Source organism: Arachis ipaensis, chromosome B6 (assembly GCF_059453495.1).
Source record: "Arachis ipaensis isolate K30076 ecotype BB chromosome B6, ASM5945349v1, whole genome shotgun sequence".
In the NCBI taxonomy this organism is placed as follows: Eukaryota; Viridiplantae; Streptophyta; class Magnoliopsida; order Fabales; family Fabaceae; genus Arachis; species Arachis ipaensis.
Genome location: NC_142441.1, coordinates 145,476,213 through 145,499,233, shown reverse-complemented (window position 1 = coordinate 145,499,233; position 23,021 = coordinate 145,476,213). Strand labels below are relative to the sequence as shown.

Below are 23,021 nucleotides of genomic sequence, written 5' to 3'. Positions count from 1 at the left end.
ACGTATCAGTACGTATGAATTTATCATCGTACCATAGCAAACACCCAAAACTAAGTCAATTTTTGTGTGAAAATTACGCGAGGGGCGTTTTCTTAGAAACTTGCTAATATGCTATATATAATATGTTTTTTTTTAATTAACTTTATATAACAAATTTGATCACCCCGCCTTGTTGAGAAGTATAAAAAGAAGAAAGAGCCCCCATAGGCCATAGCCATTTTCTCCTCACGGCTACTGACACTTGAAATTCTAATATTTAGTTGTGTCTTGTGAGTGGTGTGAGTCATCATGACGTTGAAGGCCACAGTAGTACTACTCTTAATAGTTGTTGCACTAGTCCTTCTAGCAACAATTGCAGCAGATGATGGAAATAATCAAACCCTTGAAGGATGCAGAAGCGACTGTGGTGGTGTCCGAGTTCCATATCCATTTGGCATAGGGAACTCATCATCCGTCCCCCATAAAAGCTGTTTCTTGCAAAGTTCGTTTGAGCTGACATGCCCAAATTCAACTTTATACTGGGGAAATATCAAAGTCTTAGACATAAAAATTTCCCAGGCTAAAGTTGACATGTCGATTCCTATCTCAAGGATTTGTCGTGACGGTCATTATTATAGAGGAGTTTCCATAGATATTCCTTCTTTCACCATTTCTAGTGAAGACAACAAGTTCGTTAGTGTAGGTTGCGACACCTATGGCTATCTTCATAGCTCCTACAAAGACGACGATAATGCAACATATTCAACAGGGTGCATAACAAGATGTTATGGCAGTTCTATGGAAGTTGAGGATGGACATTGTTCTGGGATTGGGTGTTGTCAGGTGGATATTCCGCCTAAAATGAGGATGACCTTTGTCAAGTCATTTTCCTTTTACAATTTCAGCCAAACTTGGAGATTCAACAACTGCAGCTATTCTTTTGTTGTCAAAAAAGAAAACTACACATTTTACAGGGAACACTTGAGAAACCTGCCTTTTGAGGAATTCCCTGTGGTGTTTGATTGGAGTGTTGGAGATGAAACACGTGAAGCTTCTCGGAAAAGAGGTACCAGTTACGCTTGCAAGGGAAACACCACTCGTAATGACTCTGTCCCTACTGGATATGGTTACATATGCCAATGCAATAAAGGTTTTGAAGGAAATCCTTACCACCCTCTTGGCTGCATAGGTAACTAATAAGTACTTATCTTCCTCTATTTATGTAATGATTTTGGTGATTGCTATAATACTTTGAGACTTGATGATGAGAGAGAGAGAGAGACTATTTAATTTAATATTTATACATTGTTAACAAATTATTGTTTATTATTCGGATTAATTTTAAGTTCATCATCAATTTTATTTTTAATTCTTAATGTATAATTTTTTCTAAGTCTTGCTAATAATTATTTTAAGTACACTAATAAAAAAAATTTATAAGTAAAGTAAATGTTAGTTTTTAAAATTTTTATATATTGAATATATTTAAAATAACCAAAACTTTTTTTTTGTCGTCAAGCTCTATTTTTTTTTTAATACTTACTTGATCCCAAATGTCTTTTATACCATCATCATTTTTGGTGTTCCGTGACTTGTTTTGATTTAATGTTATGTTCACACTTCTATATCAGATGAGATTGTATATAAACTAATTTTTTTTTTCTTTTTGATATAAAAAATAGATAAAATATTTTAAATTTGATTTTGACCTATCTTTAATAGTCTAAACGATTACTTTTAGACCATTTGATAGGACAGTGATCCGATTTTTCATTTTTGACTAATTATGTGAACCCTAATGCACTCATGCTCCCATTATTTTACGGGTCGAGTGTTTTGAATTTACTGAGGAAAGGCAAAATTTAAAAGAAGACATAAGATGTGTTTTTCTTAGTAAGTTATTCAACTTATCTAGCTAGAGTTTGGACTATATCACACTCATATAATTGTAGAAAAATATTTAATTCAAACTGATATGTTTAACAATTCTTTTACTTGAAAATTTAATATTATTATTATTATTATTACAAAAGTAGTTTTTCTTTTGTTACAAAAGACCTTACAAATAAAATTAAACAATTTTTTATATGCAATAATGAATTATTTATTGTACAAAGAGTTCTTAATCACACATGAATTGAATAATAAATGTACACAACAAGTTAAAAAAATATTTAGGTAATTAATACTTTTTTTGTTTTTATCTTATATATATTTAAATTAATTAATATTATTTATTAATTATCTCATTTTTTACCCGAAAAATATTATTCTTTGAACAATTTCCATTAATACTAATAACAATAGAGAATCTTACACAAAACAACAAGCACATAACTTCTAAAAAAACCCGTCCTATAACTCATTGTATATACTATTTCCTATTGTGCATGTAGTATTATACTTCTCTTAAACTATTATATTGTTCAATTACAAAAAAAAAAGGGGGGGGGGGATGAAATTAGATAATTATTCACTAAATAACAAAGTTTGAACTCTATGTTTAGTTTGAATCTGTGAAAGTCTCATAGCTTTTGTTTAATTTGATCATTTTATTTTCTCTGAATGTGCAGACATTGATGAATGCAAGACAGGACAACATTCATGTGTAAGTGACCATAATTGTCACAATACAAATGGATCCTACACATGCTTCTGTCCTAAGGGGCAATCTGGAAATGGTACCAAGGAAGATGGTTGCCACAAGAAAAATTTCCTTCCACATATTGTCATTGGTAAGAAATTTAATCACGTTTACGTTTATAAATTTAGTCAGATATTTATATTCAAATACGTAAATTATTTTGTAAAAGAAAATTGAAGAATTGTATCCAACAGATTACATGCAGGTACAAGTGCAGGATTCATAGCTATTTTCGTAGGGACTTGTTTGCTATACTTAGCGCACCAAAAGAAAAAACTCATCAAACTAAAGGAAAAGTTTTTTGAGCAAAACGGCGGTCATATTTTAGTACAACAAGGAGAAGAGTCATCCCATCTTAAAATTTTCACTGCTGACAAATTAAAGAAAGCCACTAACAACTATGACGAGAAGTTAATCATTGGCAGGGGAGGTTATGGCACGGTTTTCAAAGGAGTTCTAGAGAATAACACAATTGTTGCTATCAAGAAGTCCAAAATAGTTGATCCTGGCCAAGTTATGCAATTCATCAATGAGGTGATTGTTGTCTCTAAAATTAACCACAGAAATGTGGTGAAGCTTTTGGGTTGTTGTTTAGAAACAGAAGTTCCTCTGCTAGTCTATGAGTTTGTAAGCAATGGTACACTCTTTGATTTCATCCATAATGAAAAGAAGAGAAATCATTTTAACTGGAAAAATCGTCTCAGAATTGCAGCAGAGGCGGCTGGAGCTTTATCATATCTTCACTCATCTGCTTCCATTCCAATTGTCCACAGAGATGTTAAAAGTGCTAATATTCTCTTAGACGAAGACTACACTGCTAAAGTCTCTGACTTTGGAACTTCTAGATTTGTTCCATTGGATCAAACTGCACTAGCTACAATGGTGCAAGGAACTTTTGGTTACTTGGATCCAGAGTACATGCAAACTAGCCAATTAACTGAGAAAAGCGATGTGTATAGTTTTGGTGTTGTGCTGGCTGAGCTTCTTACAGGAAAGAAACCTCTTTTGTTGGGGAAGTCGAAAGAGAAAACAAATATTTCTATCTACTTTCTATCTTGCCTAGAAGAGAATTGCTTGTTTGAAACTCTTCAAGATGGAATCTTGAATGAAGAAAACAAGCAAGAGATTGTGGAAGTTGCTAATATTACAGCAAAGTGTTTGAGACTTAAAGGAGAAGAAAGACCAAGCATGAAGGAAGTGGCAATGGAATTGGAGGGAATAAGGAGAATGTCAAAGCATCAATGGGTTAACAGTGGAGACAAAAATTTTGAAGAGACGCAGCACTTACTTCCTATATCATCATCGTCGAAAGGATATGAGTATGGTGATAGCAGTAGTAGTAGTCATCAAAATATAAATTATGATAGTATCATCAGGGATCAAGAAGGGGTAATTGCTTTAGCAGATGGAAGGTGATAATGCTAGCTTACCACACACATACTAAAGTGATATTCTGATGGGTGAAGATGACGGTGAAAAACCTTTATGGTATTTGTTTTGTCTGGTTGTGATTGTGTTGGTGGTTGTTTTTCTTTTTTAGAATTATGCTTAAGATTTGTTGTGTAGAGTTCTATCTTTTAAAAAATAGAAATGCTGCTTCTAAAATAAAAACTTTAATAACTGAATTCATCTTTTTTATTCTATTTTTTTCTCTCTAGAAAAAACAAAAAGAGAAAAAACAAAAAAATATATATAACAAAAAGAAGAATTAAGAATAAAAAAAAAGAATTAAAAGAAGAAGTCAAATAACAAGTCTAAAACTTTAAAAATTTTTATGTGTTAAAAAAGTTCAGTGTCAAAGTTAAAATTTTTTTGTATTACAGGTATAACAATTACAAAAAAAACACTCTAATAGAAGAATCTTTTTCTTCATCGAAACAATGGTCAGTGTGCGAGACCATTTATTTAGGATTATTTTTATGCAATCACTACACCAAATTAATCATTTAACTGCACTTGATTTATGACCCAAATTTTAAGGGTCTCCATTCATTAATATAGTGACATTTATATATGTAATTTTTTAACTGTCACTAATGTAATCACTATTTTTTTTTTTTAAGATAGGAGACTCGAACCCGCAACCTCTTAATTGAGTATGGGAAGACTATACCATTTGAGCTATTACTCATTGGCCAATAATGTAATCACTAATCACAGTCTTATTCTTTTTCTTTTATTCTATTTTTTCAAAAATCATATTCACACTTTCACCGTGAGAAAGAGAAGAGAAACTAACAACTATCACCGTGCTACAGTTCCGTTTGCAGTTTGCCATCGCAAATATTTGTCTCCCATAAAAAATTAAACAAAGATTCGTGACAAAAATGAAGCAAAAACGAAAAATATTTTACTACAAATAGGAGACGAAGGACTGGAAAAGAGTCTCCATATATGGTGGCTATTTGTAAGAGTAAGGTAAGGAGAAGAAATGAAGAATAGATTATTGCAACAATTAGAGCTAAACGTGAATAGAGTTGTAATAATAATGCACGAGTTGTATTGATATTCTGTAACAATGCATGGATTAAAATTCTTCTATTTATTTTTTATTTTATGAAATGTACCCGTATCAAGAAAAAATGATCACGTCTAATAGGATCTAGAACAGTATTAAGTTAGTACTAAAAAGTCATAAATGTATTGTCTTTTTATGTATGTTTCGGGCAAAATGATTTGTTGGGATCTAATGACAATGCAAGCCGAGTCAACCAAGGCAGGCTCTCAATCCAATATTAGCACTAAGAAATGATGTAGGAAAGGAAAAGAAAATGTAGAGTTGTTTTTTAATTTTAACAGCCCAATTATTTTGCGATGGGTTTAAATTTTAAAACAAAAAATAAATAGAAGAATGGGATAAATTTTATATTTATTTTGAGAAGGCAATTAGTGCTCCTCTCTTAGAGAGGTCACCAAATCCTTAGCCTTCTTTCTAAGTTGGTCATTTGTAAGAAAACACTTCGGAAAGGGTTAAAATCATCCTTCACTTGCTGCAAAGTCAGTCAAAAATGTTTGGGAAAATAATTGTACGTACAAAGAAGAGTTTTCCGGACATGTCATAATTTTCCAATAAATAAGTATAAAACACGTTCAGACTTATTAACACTGTCGGATGTGAAGTCGTCGCTCACGCTTGTTTACTTGACTTTTCTTAGCTTAAACAAATTCATAGCAATAATTGTTTATAAAAAATTGATTTAAATTTTTTTAAATTATCTTATTTAATATTTATTAATTATTATTAAAATACTTATATAATTTTAGAAATAATAAATATATAATTATAAATGCCATAAGTATAAAATTATAAATATTGTATTATATAAAATAATTTTAGATATTATATCTCTAATACTTTTTTTTGTTTATGATATTTTTTAAAAAGAAAAATTTGAATTCTCAATACTTATTTAAATATACGAGTGAGTTAATTATTTAACCAACTTAAATTAATTTGGGTCTCTAATATTACTGATTCATAGACTTGCTAATTGCTATATAATCCCCAACAGCCCGGGTTCGTATAGCATTCACTTAGCATCTTCACTAACGAGAAATATATACTTATACTTTTTTAGCATATCGATGGTTTTAAAAATATTATTTTTATATTAAAATTAATTATTAATAAATTTGTGTATAAATATATGTGTAATTTAATTTATTTTTAATGTATATTTATATTTTAATATATATTTTATACTAATAATTAATTTTAATATACACATAGTATAATCATTATTATTTAGTCTAAAAAAAGAACCAAATAATTCTTTTAAAAAATTTGTTACAGTTCTCTCGTTCTTAAAATAGCGTTAGTATTTTATGTATAATTAATTATTGCAATAAGAAATATTTGGTGTTCAATATTCTTTTATATTTATCTCTTGTATTTAAGTCAATGCTAACTAACTCTTTTTTCACTAAACATGTACTAATCTCTTAATATTTTCAATTTAATTATGTTTTAAATAAGATTTAAAAATATTTTAAAAGATTAAAAGAATTTTAATTAATTAGCAGTAAATTTGACATTTTCAGCCACGTATACTTTAACAAATATCTATGAGCATTTGATAAGAGTACCCTACAAAGAATTCTACAATAGATTTATAGATTTTTCAAACAAAAAAAATATATACCCATGGATTTTTTAGAGGATAAATGAAATAAATTTACAAAGAAATAATTTGACGTATAACTTCATGAAAAGCTGCAGTTTTACTTTGTTAGAGACATAAAACAAAGTAATAACCAAATCCGTTACGGAATATAATCTTTTACCCATATAAAAAGTATAAATTTAACATATTACATGAAAAAATCAGTTAAAATGAAAATATTTTCATAAAAGCAAAATATTAGATATAAATTTTAGGCTAGTCTTCTTTACACAAGTCAATGTAGTTAATGTATAAATATAAAATATTAGATATAACTTTTAGATTTGACTTCCGTACAAATCAAAATATATACGATAAAGACAATTAGACAAATATATAATATTTTTATAATGAGTGAGATTTAGACAACTAGACGTGTTTCTGGTATACCTTTTATTTATAATAAAACTATTAAAGTTATTTTAATATTTAAAAATAAAAATTTAAAATTTCATACCTTCATAGTTATATCTGTTGAGAAAATTCAACACAGGTTCAAACAAGAATCTAGGGGTGCACATGGTCCGACTCGACTCGAAAATTCAGTCCGGTCTCAAATATTTTAGCGGCTAATTTGGTATGATTTCACTGGGTTTAGGGTTGGGTAAGGGTCTCAAAAATAAACCCGGGCATTATTTCGGGTTAGGTCCGAGGCATAGCTCGAGTCATCCGAACTCGGCTCAATAGCCTGGTCATCATACACAATTAATATTTTGTGTTATTAGTGATGGATCATGGCTATTCTTACGTGGAATTTAAGTATTGTAAACCTTAATATTTTATATTAGTAGTCATTATAAGACTATAAGTTAATATTTTATGTTTAGAATGCATAAGACTTTAGACTAATGCATAATATTGTGTTATTTGTATTGATTTAAATATTTAGTGTTATTAGACAATATTAGTATTGATTGTGGTTATGCTTTAATTTTGAAGAAGGGTTGGTTCTTGTTATATTTTTCTAAATAAATTTTACCATGTCAAATAATGGTTGGAATTTTGGAAATTTGGATATTTTTACATGCTAGCTTACAAGAAGGTATCAATGTAATGTAATGTTAACAGCCCGGTTTTCACTCGGTATAATTGTGGCCCGAAAGTGTATTGGTTTCATCGGATCTAGGGTCGGGTTCGGGTCTAATAAATAGACCCGGTGTATATTTCGGGCCGGGTCTGGGTTACATTAAACCCGTCTTCACCCGGCCCATGTGCACCCCTACAAGAAGCTGTCTAACAGCAGAAGCACCAAAAATAATTTTCGCACAACCTGTGCAATTAAATAGGCAATACCAAAGATACTCCAAGTAGCAAATATAATGGCAGAAATTAAATAATCAAACAACAGAATTTTAACGTGAAAAAACTCCCAAAAGAGGGACAAAAATTCCACGAAACCTAGTCTAGTAAAATCTTCCACTATTAGAATAATGGGTACACAATAAGTCTTCCTAGTAGCACTAGGGTATCTGATGAGCGGATAATTTATACGCTTTTTGGCACTGTTTTTAGGTAGTTTCTAGTATGTTTTAGTTACTTTTTATTATATTTTTATTAGTTTTTAAATAAAAATCACATTTCTGGACTTTACTATGAGTTTGTGTGTTTTTCTGTGATTTCAGGTATTTTCTGGCTGAAATTGAGGGACCTGAGCAAAAATCTGATTCAGAGGCTGAAAAAGGACTGCAGATGCTGTTGGATTCTGACCCTCCTGCACTCGAAATGAATTTTCTCGAGATACAGAAGTCCAATTGGCGCGCTCTCAATTGCGTTGGAAAGTAGACATCTTGGGCTTTCCAGAAATATATAATAGTTCATACTTTGTTCGAGATTTGATGGCCCAAATTGGCGTCAAAACGCCGGTCAGAGACCCTTTTCTGGCGTTCACAAACGCTGGAGTTAAACGCCCAAACTGGCACCAGAACTGGCGTTTAACTCCAAGAGAAGCCTATACACGTGAAAGCTTTAATGCTCAGCCCAAGCACACACCAAGTGGGTCCGGAAGTGGATTTCTACATCATTTACTCATTTCTGTAAACCCTAGGCTACTAGTTCATTATAAATAGGACCTTTTACTATTGTATTTTCGTCTTAGTTATTCTGGTTCCTCCTCTGGGGCCGAAGCCAATGAACACCATTATCACTTATGGATTTTCAACGGTGGAGTTTCTACACACCATAGATTAAGGTGTGGAGCTCTGCTGTTCCTCATGAATCAATGTAAAGTACTACTGTTTTTCTATTCAATTCAAGCTTATTCTTGTTCTAAGATATTCATTCGCACCCAAGAACATGATGAATGTGATGATCAAGTGACACTCATCACCATTCTCACCTATGAACGCGTGCTTGACAACCACCTCCGTTCTACATGAAAACAAGCTTGAATGCATATCTCTTGGATATCTAATACAGGGGACCGAGTCCGAGATATTAGAGTCTTCGTGGTATAAGCTAGAATCAATTGGCAGCATTCTTGAGATCTGGAACGTCTAAACCTTGTCTGTGGTATTCTGAGTAGGATTTGGGATGGGATGACTGTGACGAGCTTCAAACTCACGAGTGTTGGGCATAGTGACAGACGCAAAAGGATCAATGGATCCTATTCCGACATGAGTGAGAATCGACAGATGATTAGCCGTGCGGTGACAGCACATTTTGGACCATTTTCACTGAGAGGACGGACGGTAGCCATTGACAACGGTGATCCCTCAACATACAGCTTGCCATGGAAAGGAGTATGAATGATTGGATGAAGGCAATAGGAAAGCAGAGGTTCAGAAAGAACAAAGCATCTCCATACGCTTATCTGAAATTCCTACCAATGAATTGCATAAGTATCTCTATCCTATTTTATGTTTTGTTTATCTTTTAATTATCAATTCTCCATAACCAATTGAATCCGCCTGACTGAGATTTACAAGATGACCATAGCTTGCTTCAAGCCAACAATCTCCGTGGGATCGACCCTTACTCACGTAAGGTATTACTTGGACGACCCAGTGCACTTGCTGGTCAGCTGCACGGAGTTGTGTGAAAAGTGTGCGATCATGATTTCGTGTACCAGTATCTCAACAATCAACAAAATACATTATCAAACTGATGGAATCAACATAAACCCTCCACAAAGTGGGTATCTCAAATCAGGTAAAAGAGAAGGCAATACAACTAGAAAGTTATATCCTAATATTCATCTCTACACCAGGAATAACATACTAAAATTTCATAAGAAATGGAGCAAGTTTACCAATTCAATCGGATAAAAAAGGCTTGCTCTTTTCCCCTAAATTCTTCTTCTCCCTTCGTCGCCGATGCTCTTTGTTTTTTTTTCCTTTTCCTTTCAAAAGTGAGAGTCTCTAACTCTCTCTCCCTTTCACCATGGCTTTTGATGCTTTCTTCATTTATTTTTTTTTTGTTTTTAATATGTGTGGGTCCCACTTAGTTGGGGACCCACCAACAAATCTCCCCCTCACCAACTCAAGTGGGGATAGACTACTCCACCAAGCCCGCCTTCTCTTTGCAGGAATCAAACTTCACTGCAGGTAAACTCTTAGTCATCATATCTGAACCATTATCATCAGTATGGATCTTCTCAAGTGCATATGACTTCATCTCAAGCGCTTGACGTATCCAATGATACCTCACCTCTATGTGCTTCGATCTGGAATGAAACGTCGAATTCTTGCTGAGATGGATAGCACTCTAACTGTCACAAAATAATACAAACTTCTCTTGATTGATGCCTAACTCTTGTAGAAACTTCTTCATCCACAAGAGTTCCTTAGAAGCTTCAATAACAGCAATGTATTCTACCTCTGTAGTAGACAAAGTAACACATTTCTGAAGTCGAGATTTCCACGACATAGCTTCCGCTGCAAAAGTCATCAGATAACCAGAAGTAGACTTCCTTGAATCAAGATCCCCAGCCGTATCTGTATCTGTGTAACCATCCAACACAGGTTGGCCACTCCTAAAACATAAACAAACTCTAGAAGTACCATTAACGTATCTGAGAATCCACTTCACCGCTTGCCAGTGTTCTTTGCCAGGATTAGAGAGAAACCGACTAATAACTCCAACGGCATGAGCAATATCCGGCCTGGTGCAAACCATAACATACATCAAACTGCCAACTACAGATGCATATGGAATCTTCTTCATTTCTGCTTTCTCTTTCTTACTTGTAGGATATTGCTGCGAATTCAGCTTGAAATGACTAACAAGTGGAGTACTAACAAGTTTGGAATTACTCTTGCTAAACCTCTCTAAAACCTTCTCAATGTACTTCTGCTGCGACGACCACAGTTTTTCATTCTTCTTGTCACGAGTGATACTCATGCCAAGGATTTTCTTTGCAGGACCCAAATCCTTCATAGCAAAGAATCTATTCAAGTCTTTCTTAAGACTTTCAATCTTCTTAGTGTCATGACCAACAATTAACATGTCATCAACATAAAGCAAGAGAATTATAAAATCACCATTAGAGAATTTCTTAACATACACACAATGATTAGAAGAAGTCTTACTATACCCATGACCTTCCATGAAGGAATCAAACTTCGTGTACCACTGCCTTGGTACTTGCTTCAACCCATATAAGCTCTTCTTCAACTTGCATACAAAGTGCTCCTTTCCTTTAACTTCGAAACCCTCTGGTTGCTCTATATAAATTTCTTTATCTATGTCATCGTGAAGGAATGCACTCTTCACATTAAGCTGCTCAACCTCTAAATTCAAGCTAGCCGCCAATCCAAGCACAACTCGAATAGAGGACATCTTCACAACTGGAGAGAAAATCTCCTCAAAATCAACACCTTTCTTTTGCTCAAAGCCTTTCACAACCAATCGAGCTTTGTACCTTGGCCGTGAGACATTTTCATCCGTTTCAATTTGAACACCCATTTATTCTTGAATGCTCTCTTACCCTTAGGTAGCATCACCAATTCAAACGTATGATTCTCATGTAAGGAATTTATTTCTTCTTGTATGGCCTTCAACCAATCTTCCTTATGCTCATCAGACATAGCTTCTTGGTAGCTCTCTGGCTCCCCAATCTCAGTGTTCATCACATACTCATGAGGAGAGTATTTCTGAGAAGGATGACGCTCTCTAGTAGATCTTCTCAATTCAGGCTCAACTGGTGGTTCAGGTAGAACTTCAACATCTGGCACCTCAGGTTGAGGTGTAGGTTCATCATGCAAATCATCATCATCATTATCAACTTGTACATCTCCCCCATCAATAGGAGGTCTAGTGGAGGGACCAGGTTCATCAACAGCAGAACGTCTAACAGTTATTATTGGCTTATCTGTCTTCTCCAAGTCTTCAATAGTTTGGTCTTCAAGAAAAATCGCATCTCGGCTTCTAATTATCTTCTTGCTCACCGGATCCCATAATCTGTAACCAAAGTCTTCATGATCATAACCCATGAAGATACACTGCTTTGACTTTCCATCAAGTTTAGACCTTTCATCTCTTGGAATGTGAACAAAAGCCTTGTAGCCGAACATTCGCAAGTGACTATAGGAGACATCTTTCCCTCTTCAAACTTTCTCTGGAACATCACCATTTAGTGGAACTGAAAGAGAAAGGTTGATCAGATCTACTGCAATCCTCATCGCTTCACCCCAAAAGGACTTAGGCAACTTTGCATGAGAGCTCATACACCTGACTTTATCATTGATAGTGCGATTTATTCTCTCTGCAACTCCATTATGTTGAGGAGTCTTAGGAACTGTCTTCTTAATCTTGATCCCATGTCCTTTACAATACTCTTCAAACAGACCCCTGTATTCACCACCATTGTTTGCTCGAACACATTTCAATTTCCTTCCTGTTTCTCTTTTAACACTTGCATGAAAGTGTTTGAAGATACAGAGTACCTGGTCTTTATATTTCAAAACAAAATTCCACACTTTTCGAGAATAATCATCAATAAAAGTAACAAATACGATGCACCACCTAGTGTCTTAGCATCTATAGTGCAAACATCAGTGTGAACTAAATCTAGAACATGTGATCTCCTATGAGGTCCAGAACTATGAAATGATACTCTAGCATGATTTCCAACAAAACAATGAGTACAAGTATTTAAAGTTGTACCTTTCACAGGAAGTGAGTGCTTCTTGGCTAAGACACTTAGTCCTTTCTCGCTCAAGTGACCAAGACGTATATGCCACAAATCAAAAGAGGAATCATCAGCTACACTCACCTCTTCTTTGCACAACTTTGCTTGTAACTGGTAAAGAGTAGTGAGACTATTATCTTCTCTAGCAACAATGAGAGCCTCTTTGGTAATCTTGCATTTTTTACTAGCAAAGGAAGTGCAATACCCCTCTTGATCCAATGCCTTCACTGAAATGAGATTGAATTGTATATCTGGCATATGCCTAACGTTCTTCAACTGTAACTTGCATCCCATGTTGGTTTCAAGCCACATATCACCTATACCAATGATATCACACACTCCTTTGTCTCCCAATTTAATCTTGCCAAAATTTCCAGCAGTATAAGAAGTGAAAAATTTACGTTTCAGAGTGACATGACATGAGGCACCAGAATTCATAATCCAAGTGGAATCATCACAGACAAGATTCACATAATTTTTATCATATGTGATAAGAACATCTTTATAAACAATAGCAGCAGTTTCTTTATCACTATCTTTACCTTTGTCTTTGTTTCTTCCCCTTGATTGTTCTCTTTTCAAGAACCTACAATACCTCTTGATATACCCCGGCTTGTACTTTCCTCTTGACTTGCTTCGATTCTCTGACTTGTCAGAACTGTAAGATTTTCTACTTTGACTTCTCCCCCGTGACTCTGAAACAAGTGCTTTTGACTGGGAAGAGGCATTAGTCAAACCTCGCTCTCTTCTTCTACCTTCTTCATTCAACATGCTTTCTTTAACCATTGCTAATGTCAACTTTCCTTTTGGAGTTGAGTTAGTTAGTGTCACAACCAGAACTTCCCAACTATCAGGCAAAGAGCTCAACAACAACAAGGCTTGCAACTCATCATTCAAAGTGATTTCATTATTTGTCAGTTGGTTTACCGTCTCCTGAAAAATGCTCAAGTGCTCCGGCATTGATTTACCTTCAATATACTTCATATTGACAAGGTTCCTAATCAAGAATGCTTTATTTTGCACATTCTTCCTCTCATATAACTCTTTCAATTTCTTTTACATCTTCTCGGCATTCATTTCGGTGTCAACATATGGATACACACTAAGATCAAGCCATTGCCTAATCAAAGCAACTGCCTTCCGATTCAACTTCTTCCATTCAGCATCGGATTTGGTACCTTTGGACTTATCCCCGTCCACAGGATCATACAAGTCCTTGCTATACAACATGTCTTCCATGAGGGTCTTCCAAATTGAATAATTTTGGAAATTCAATTTAACCATATTCGTTCCATAAGTATTTTCCTCCTTTTAATCAGCACAGAAATAAACAACCAGAGCTCTAGATACCACTTTGTTATATCTTCACTCACTTAGAATCGCAACAAAAGTGGCAGAAACTTTATTATATCTTCACTTAGTTGCTTCCATTTCAATTGTCTACAACAATTTTAAAAGTGCTAACATTCTCTTAGACGAAGATTACACTGCCAAAATCTCTAATTTTAGAGTTTTAAGATTTTTTTCCAGTGGATCATCAGGTTGCATTAGTTACAATGGTGTAAGGATCAAAACTATTGGTTACTTGAATTCAGAGTACATGCAGATTAGTCAACTAACTGAAAAAAGTGATATGCATATAGCTTTGGTGTTGTGCTGACAGAACTTTTTATTAAAATAAAAGTTTTTTTTTTCATTTGTGAAGTCAGAAGAGAAAGTAATTCTTGCTATCTACTTTCTATCTTACCTGAAAGATGAGTGCTTGTTTGAAACTCTTCAAGTTAGAATCTTAGCTTGAATGAAAAAAACAAGCAGAAAATTATGGAAGTTACTGATTAATATTACAGCAAGGTGTTTGAGACCTAGAGGGGAAAAAAGACCAAACATAAAGGAAGTGACAATTTTTATTAGATGAGAGAAATTTTCTAAAAAACTGTGTGTATCACTATTACATTTATAAGCTATGAAAGAGAAATTCTTATTTATTCCATACACGAAATATTTTCCTTTTTTATTTATTGTCACCTTTTTTTCTAACTTTTTAAATTTAAATTTAATAGATAAGACCATTCTAATTTTTTTGAAGTATATAAGATATAAAATTATATTTGATAAATGAAATATGAGTATAGATATTATATCAAAAAATATTAAATTAGTGTATTTTATATTTTTTTGATAAGGATATAGAAACACTAACAAAAGTTCTAATTTTTTTAGTTTTACTATTTCTATCATATAATTATATTTTTTTTATCATTATATATTTTTTTAAATTTCTTGTATGAAAAAATAGAGTAAATTAAACTTTTATAATTTATTATTTCTTATATTTAATTGATCACCAAATAAAATATAAAATGCTAATTTTTATATTGTTGTCCTTTGTATATTATGCTCAGTATTATATCTTATTCTATATTTAAAATCAAATATAATCTAAAATCCATGAAAATATTTTTTATAGAAGAATAAATCTTCTCAATTATTTATTTATTTATTTTGTCAAGTATAATTTTTTATTATTTAATATTTTTGTATATATATATATATATATATATATATATTTTGTATATAAAATATATGATAAAAAAAATTACATCTTATCATAATAATTGAGAAAAAAGTTTGAGAAGATCCCCGTGTCATATTCACAAACATAGCTTCAAAAATGAGAAGCTTTCTAACGCGAAGAATATAATTTCGACCAAAAAGAATGAATATTCAACCCCTACACTTCCCCTCTAATTTTCTACCACCGTACTACATATTTTTCTATGCATATATATACCTGAAAGAACCTGGTCATTCTGAATTTCTGATCTCGCAAAGAAGCTTCATCTTTCACCATTAAACATGTCCATATATATTACAATTGCCCATGCTACAAGTTACGAAGGGAGTTATTGACTTGACTTGACTTGGGATCGAAAGCTTTCAAATTATATGGTTGTCATCATTACATGTATAGGCGGTATAGCAGTCCGCATCACAACCGTATTGATGTATATGAAATCGTTTTGGGAAAAAAAATGATATATGAATTTTAAAAATAATCATCAAATCAATGAACTATGAATTTATGTCCCAACATTATACGAATAATTAATTTTTATTATTGACTTTTTGAATACACATGGGATGATTATTGCTTTGAAAATTAATGGTAAGAAACATTGTCAAAATTATTAGTTATTCCATTGGCCAGCGACAAACCCTTAAATAGAGCTCTGATCCGCGACGAATTAGTTCTTGACCTATCGGGTTGGGAGATACCGTAAACAATCAATCAAAAAAATTATTAGTTATTTAAACATTTTCCCTTAACTCTACGTTAATCTTCATTAAAATGTCTCCACATACATATACGTATAGAGTGTGAATTATTTATTGGACAGTTGTCACAAGTAAAGGACAAAACTAGGTGATTGCTACGATACGATGATAAATTCATACGTATCGATACGTTTAAAATATGGACAAATAACAATAAGACATGTGGAATTTATTTTTCACGTCAGTATTTAATTTTTTCTTTTTTAAATATATAGTATATCACCACTTTTACTAAAACACCCTTTTAATTAAATAAAAATAAAAAATATTTATTTAATTAATTTTATAAAAAGACTTAAACATCCTTTCTTTATTTGATTAGACAAAAATACTCTTTTAAATTAATCAAATTTTAGAATTCAATTAATCCTAATTTTATAATTTCAAATAATTGAAACAACAAAACAAAAACATATTAAAAAAATAAAAAATTAAAATTGTTCTTCTTCTGTATTAAATATATTAAAAAACAAAAAACTAAAATTGTTCTTCATCTGGGTTCAAAAACCCTCTCGTTCACCACATCCTATGAGGATAAGAAACCACCACATCCTTCACCAGAGAACCTCTCAACCTCCCAAACCCAACCACAAGAAGCACACTATTCTTCACCTTATCCACACATGCAACAGCGACTTGGGGTCTGCCGCCGTGAACACGTGGTCCCTCCCTCCATTCCTCTGCCAGTACTTCTGCCCCCTCCAGCCACTCCACCAGCGCTTTCTGCGTCTCCTCGTCACTGTATGCCGCCTCCGACCCATCGCCTTGTTGGCTCGTCGCCACCATCTGGCTCAGCGACGAGAAGAACGGCACGTAGACCAGCTCCGCTTCTTCCGGGTCCATCACCCGGGTCACCGGTGACCCTATCCGATCTGACTCTGGACGGTTCATGTCCAGGAACAGAAACCACTCTCCCATGTGCTGGTGTCCCGGGTAGCTCAGCGAGGTTAGATTCTTTGGCGTGCCGCCGCCTCGGGAGGCGGATCGGGTGGTGATGACACCGTAGGTGAACCGAATGGGAAGGTCATACATGTAAACCTTAATGGCGGAGGACGAGGAATCTGCAGTGGCTATGGCGGCGGCGTCGGAGCAGGGTTGACTGGCAGAGGCAAAATTTACTGTCATGTCAAAGGCGGAGTTGTCGTCGGATTCAGATTCTAGCATGGTGGTGTGGCGGTTCGGGAAGGCATTGAAGAGTGCACAAGTGACGAAGATTACGAAGAAGATGGTTGCTAGAATTTGCGTTTGGGAATAAAGGAGGGATGTTTAAGTCTTTTTATAAAATTAAATAAATAATTTTTTTATTTTTATTTAATTAAAAGGGTATTTTAGTAAAAGTGGTGATATATTATATATTTAAAAAAGAAAAAATTAAATGCTGATGTGAAAAATAAATTCTACATGTCTTATTGTTATTTGTCTATATTTTAAACGTATCAGTACGTATGAATTTATCATCGTACCATAGCAAACACCCAAAACTAAGTCAATTTTTGTGTGAAAATTACGCGAGGGGCGTTTTCTTAGAAACTTGCTAATATGCTATATATAATATGTTTTTTTTTTAATTAACTTTATATAACAAATTTGATCACCCCGCCTTGTTGAGAAGTATAAAAAGAAGAAAGAGCCCCCATAGGCCATAGCCATTTTCTCCTCACGGCTACTGACACTTGAAATTCTAATATTTAGTTGTGTCTTGTGAGTGGTGTGAGTCATCATGACGTTGAAGGCCACAGTAGTACTACTCTTAATAGTTGTTGCACTAGTCCTTCTAGCAACAATTGCAGCAGATGATGGAAATAATCAAACCCTTGAAGGATGCAGAAGCGACTGTGGTGGTGTCCGAGTTCCATATCCATTTGGCATAGGGAACTCATCATCCGTCCCCCATAAAAGCTGTTTCTTGCAAAGTTCGTTTGAGCTGACATGCCCAAATTCAACTTTATACTGGGGAAATATCAAAGTCTTAGACATAAAAATTTCCCAGGCTAAAGTTGACATGTCGATTCCTATCTCAAGGATTTGTCGTGACGGTCATTATTATAGAGGAGTTTCCATAGATATTCCTTCTTTCACCATTTCTAGTGAAGACAACAAGTTCGTTAGTGTAGGTTGCGACACCTATGGCTATCTTCACAGCTCCTACAAAGACGACGATAATGCAACATATTCAACAGGGTGCATAACAAGATGTTATGGCAGTTCTATGGAAGTTGAGGATGGACATTGTTCTGGGATTGGGTGTTGTCAGGTGGATATTCCGCCTAAAATGAGGATGACCTTTGTCAAGTCATTTTCCTTTTACAATTTCAGCCAAACTTGGAGATTCAACAACTGCAGCTATTCTTTTGTTGTCAAAAAAGAAAACTACACATTTTACAGGGAACACTTGAGAAACCTGCCTTTTGAGGAATTCCCTGTGGTGTTTGATTGGAGTGTTGGAGATGAAACACGTGAAGCTTCTCGGAAAAGAGGTACCAGTTACGCTTGCAAGGGAAACACCACTCGTAATGACTCTGTCCCTACTGGATATGGTTACATATGCCAATGCAATAAAGGTTTTGAAGGAAATCCTTACCACCCTCTTGGCTGCATAGGTAACTAATAAGTACTTATCTTCCTCTATTTATGTAATGATTTTGGTGATTGCTATAATACTTTGAGACTTGATGATGAGAGAGAGAGAGAGAGACTATTTAATTTAATATTTATACATTGTTAACAAATTATTGTTTATTATTCGGATTAATTTTAAGTTCATCATCAATTTTATTTTTAATTCTTAATGTATAATTTTTTCTAAGTCTTGCTAATAATTATTTTAAGTACACTAATAAAAAAAATTTATAAGTAAAGTAAATGTTAGTTTTTAAAATTTTTATATATTGAATATATTTAAAATAACCAAAACTTTTTTTTTTGTCGTCAAGCTCTATTTTTTTTTTAATACTTACTTGATCCCAAATGTCTTTTATACCATCATCATTTTTGGTGTTCCGTGACTTGTTTTGATTTAATGTTATGTTCACACTTCTATATCAGATGAGATTGTATATAAACTAATTTTTTTTTCTTTTTGATATAAAAAATAGATAAAATATTTTAAATTTGATTTTGACCTATCTTTAATAGTCTAAACGATTACTTTTAGACCATTTGATAGGACAGTGATCCGATTTTTCATTTTTGACTAATTATGTGAACCCTAATGCACTCATGCTCCCATTATTTTACGGGTCGAGTGTTTTGAATTTACTGAGGAAAGGCAAAATTTAAAAGAAGACATAAGATGTGTTTTTCTTAGTAAGTTATTCAACTTATCTAGCTAGAGTTTGGACTATATCACACTCATATAATTGTAGAAAAATATTTAATTCAAACTGATATGTTTAACAATTCTTTTACTTGAAAATTTAATATTATTATTATTATTATTACAAAAGTAGTTTTTCTTTTGTTACAAAAGACCTTACAAATAAAATTAAACAATTTTTTATATGCAATAATGAATTATTTATTGTACAAAGAGTTCTTAATCACACATGAATTGAATAATAAATGTACACAACAAGTTAAAAAAATATTTAGGTAATTAATACTTTTTTTGTTTTTATCTTATATATATTTAAATTAATTAATATTATTTATTAATTATCTCATTTTTTACCCGAAAAATATTATTCTTTGAACAATTTCCATTAATACTAATAACAATAGAGAATCTTACACAAAACAACAAGCACATAACTTCTAAAAAAACCCGTCCTATAACTCATTGTATATACTATTTCCTATTGTGCATGTAGTATTATACTTCTCTTAAACTATTATATTGTTCAATTACAAAAAAAAAGGGGGGGGGGATGAAATTAGATAATTATTCACTAAATAACAAAGTTTGAACTCTATGTTTAGTTTGAATCTGTGAAAGTCTCATAGCTTTTGTTTAATTTGATCATTTTATTTTCTCTGAATGTGCAGACATTGATGAATGCAAGACAGGACAACATTCATGTGTAAGTGACCATAATTGTCACAATACAAATGGATCCTACACATGCTTCTGTCCTAAGGGGCAATCTGGAAATGGTACCAAGGAAGATGGTTGCCACAAGAAAAATTTCCTTCCACATATTATCATTGGTAAGAAATTTAATCACGTTTACGTTTATAAATTTAGTCAGATATTTATATTCAAATACGTAAATTATTTTGTAAAAGAAAATTGAAGAATTGTATCCAACAGATTACATGCAGGTACAAGTGCAGGATTCATAGCTATTTTCGTAGGGACTTGTTTGCTATACTTAGCGCACCAAAAGAAAAAACTCATCAAACTGAAGGAAAAGTTTTTTGAGCAAAACGGCGGTCATATTTTAGTACAACAAGGAGAAGAGTCATCCCATGTTAAAATTTTCACTGCTGACAAATTAAAGAAAGCCACTAACAACTATGACGAGAAGTTAATCATTGGCAGGGGAGGTTATGGCACGGTTTTCAAAGGAGTTCTAGAGAATAACACAATTGTTGCTATCAAGAAGTCCAAAATAGTTGATCCTGGCCAAGTTATGCAATTCATCAATGAGGTGATTGTTGTCTCTAAAATTAACCACAGAAATGTGGTGAAGCTTTTGGGTTGTTGTTTAGAAACAGAAGTTCCTCTGCTAGTCTATGAGTTTGTAAGCAATGGTACACTCTTTGATTTCATCCATAATGAAAAGAAGAGAAATCATTTTAACTGGAAAAATCGTCTCAGAATTGCAGCAGAGGCGGCTGGAGCTTTATCATATCTTCACTCATCTGCTTCCATTCCAATTGTCCACAGAGATGTTAAAAGTGCTAATATTCTCTTAGACGAAGACTACACTGCTAAAGTCTCTGACTTTGGAACTTCTAGATTTGTTCCATTGGATCAAACTGCACTAGCTACAATGGTGCAAGGAACTTTTGGTTACTTGGATCCAGAGTACATGCAAACTAGCCAATTAACTGAGAAAAGCGATGTGTATAGTTTTGGTGTTGTGCTGGCTGAGCTTCTTACAGGAAAGAAACCTCTTTTGTTGGGGAAGTCGAAAGAGAAAACAAATATTTCTATCTACTTTCTATCTTGCCTAGAAGAGAATTGCTTGTTTGAAACTCTTCAAGATGGAATCTTGAATGAAGAAAACAAGCAAGAGATTGTGGAAGTTGCTAATATTACAGCAAAGTGTTTGAGACTTAAAGGAGAAGAAAGACCAAGCATGAAGGAAGTGGCAATGGAATTGGAGGGAATAAGGAGAATGTCAAAGCATCAGTGGGTTAACAATGGAGACAAAAATTTTGAAGAGACGCAGCACTTACTTCCTATATCATCATCGTCGAAAGGATATGAGTATGGTGATAGCAGTAGTAGTAGTCATCAAAATATAAATTATGATAGTATCATCAGGGATCAAGAAGGGGTAATTGCTTTAGCAGATGGAAGGTGATAATGCTAGCTTACCACACACATACTAAAGTGATATTCTGATGGGTGAAGATGACGGTGAAAAACCTTTATGGTATTTGTTTTGTCTGGTTGTGATTGTGTTGGTGGTTGTTTTTCTTTTTTAGAATTATGCTTAAGATTTGTTGTGTAGAGTTCTATCTTTTAAAAAATAGAAATGCTGCTTCTAAAATAAAAACTTTAATAACTGAATTCATCTTTTTTATTCTATTTTTTTCTCTCTAGAAAAAACAAAAAGAGAAAAAACAAAAAAATATATATAACAAAAAGAAGAATTAAGAATAAAAAAAAAGAATTAAAAGAAGAAGTCAAATAACAAGTCTAAAACTTTAAAAATTTTTATGTGTTAAAAAAGTTCAATGTCAAAGTTAAAATTTTTTTGTATTACAGGTATAACAATTACAAAAAAACACTCTAATAGAAGAATCTTTTTCTTCATCGAAACAATGGTCAGTGTGCGAGACCATTTATTTAGGATTATTTTTATGCAATCACTACACCAAATTAATCATTTAACTACACTTGATTTATGACCCAAATTTTAAGGGTCTCCATTCATTAATATAGTGACATTTATATATGTAATTTTTTAACTGTCACTAATGTAATCACTATTTTTTTTTTTTAAGATAGGAGACTCGAACCCGCAACCTCTTAATTGAGTATGGGAAGACTATACCATTTGAGCTATTACTCATTGGCCAATAATGTAATCACTAATCACAGTCTTATTCTTTTTCTTTTATTCTATTTTTTCAAAAATCATATTCACACTTTCACCGTGAGAAAGAGAAGAGAAACTAACAACCATCACCGTGCTACAGTTCCGTTTGCAGTTTGCCATCGCAAATATTTGTCTCCCATAAAAAATTAAACAAAGATTCGTGACAAAAATGAAGCGAAAACGAAAAATATTTTACTACAAATAGGAGACGAAGGACTGGAAAAGAGTCTCCATATATGGTGGCTATTTGTAAGAGTAAGGTAAGGAGAAGAAATGAAGAATAGATTATTGCAACAATTAGAGCTAAACGTGAATAGAGTTGTAATAATAATGCACGAGTTGTATTGATATTCTGTAACAATGCATGGATTAAAATTCTTCTATTTATTTTTTATTTTATGAAATGTACCCGTATCAAGAAAAAATGATCACGTCTAATAGGATCTAGAACAGTATTAAGTTAGTACTAAAAAGTCATAAATGTATTGTCTTTTTATGTATGTTTCGGGCAAAATGATTTGTTGGGATCTAATGACAATGCAAGCCGAGTCAACCAAGGC

The 23,021-nt window shown here is 33.1% G+C and overlaps 2 protein-coding genes and 1 pseudogene across 2 annotated transcripts; 2 read left to right on the top strand and 1 right to left on the bottom strand.

Annotated features, from left to right (window-relative positions):
• The first annotated feature begins 171 nt into the window (after positions 1 to 171).
• Positions 172 to 4,048, top strand: LOC148563052 (wall-associated receptor kinase 2-like). Its single transcript, XM_088490928.1, has 3 exons — positions 172 to 1,168; positions 2,553 to 2,714; positions 2,829 to 4,048. The coding sequence occupies exons 1-3, from the start codon at positions 289 to 291 to the stop codon at positions 4,037 to 4,039; spliced, it is 2,253 nt and encodes a 750-aa protein (XP_088347054.1). The 5' UTR covers positions 172 to 288; the 3' UTR covers positions 4,040 to 4,048.
• Positions 4,049 to 16,765: 12,717 nt separating this feature from the next.
• On the bottom strand, positions 16,766 to 17,413 carry LOC148563051 (putative arabinosyltransferase ARAD1 pseudogene; annotated as a pseudogene).
• Positions 17,414 to 17,852: 439 nt separating this feature from the next.
• LOC148563050 (wall-associated receptor kinase 2-like) lies at positions 17,853 to 21,729 on the top strand. Its single transcript, XM_088491125.1, has 3 exons — positions 17,853 to 18,849; positions 20,234 to 20,395; positions 20,510 to 21,729. Exons 1-3 carry the CDS (start codon positions 17,970 to 17,972, stop codon positions 21,718 to 21,720), a joined length of 2,253 nt encoding a protein of 750 aa, XP_088347251.1. The 5' UTR covers positions 17,853 to 17,969; the 3' UTR covers positions 21,721 to 21,729.
• Positions 21,730 to 23,021: the final 1,292 nt, after the last annotated feature.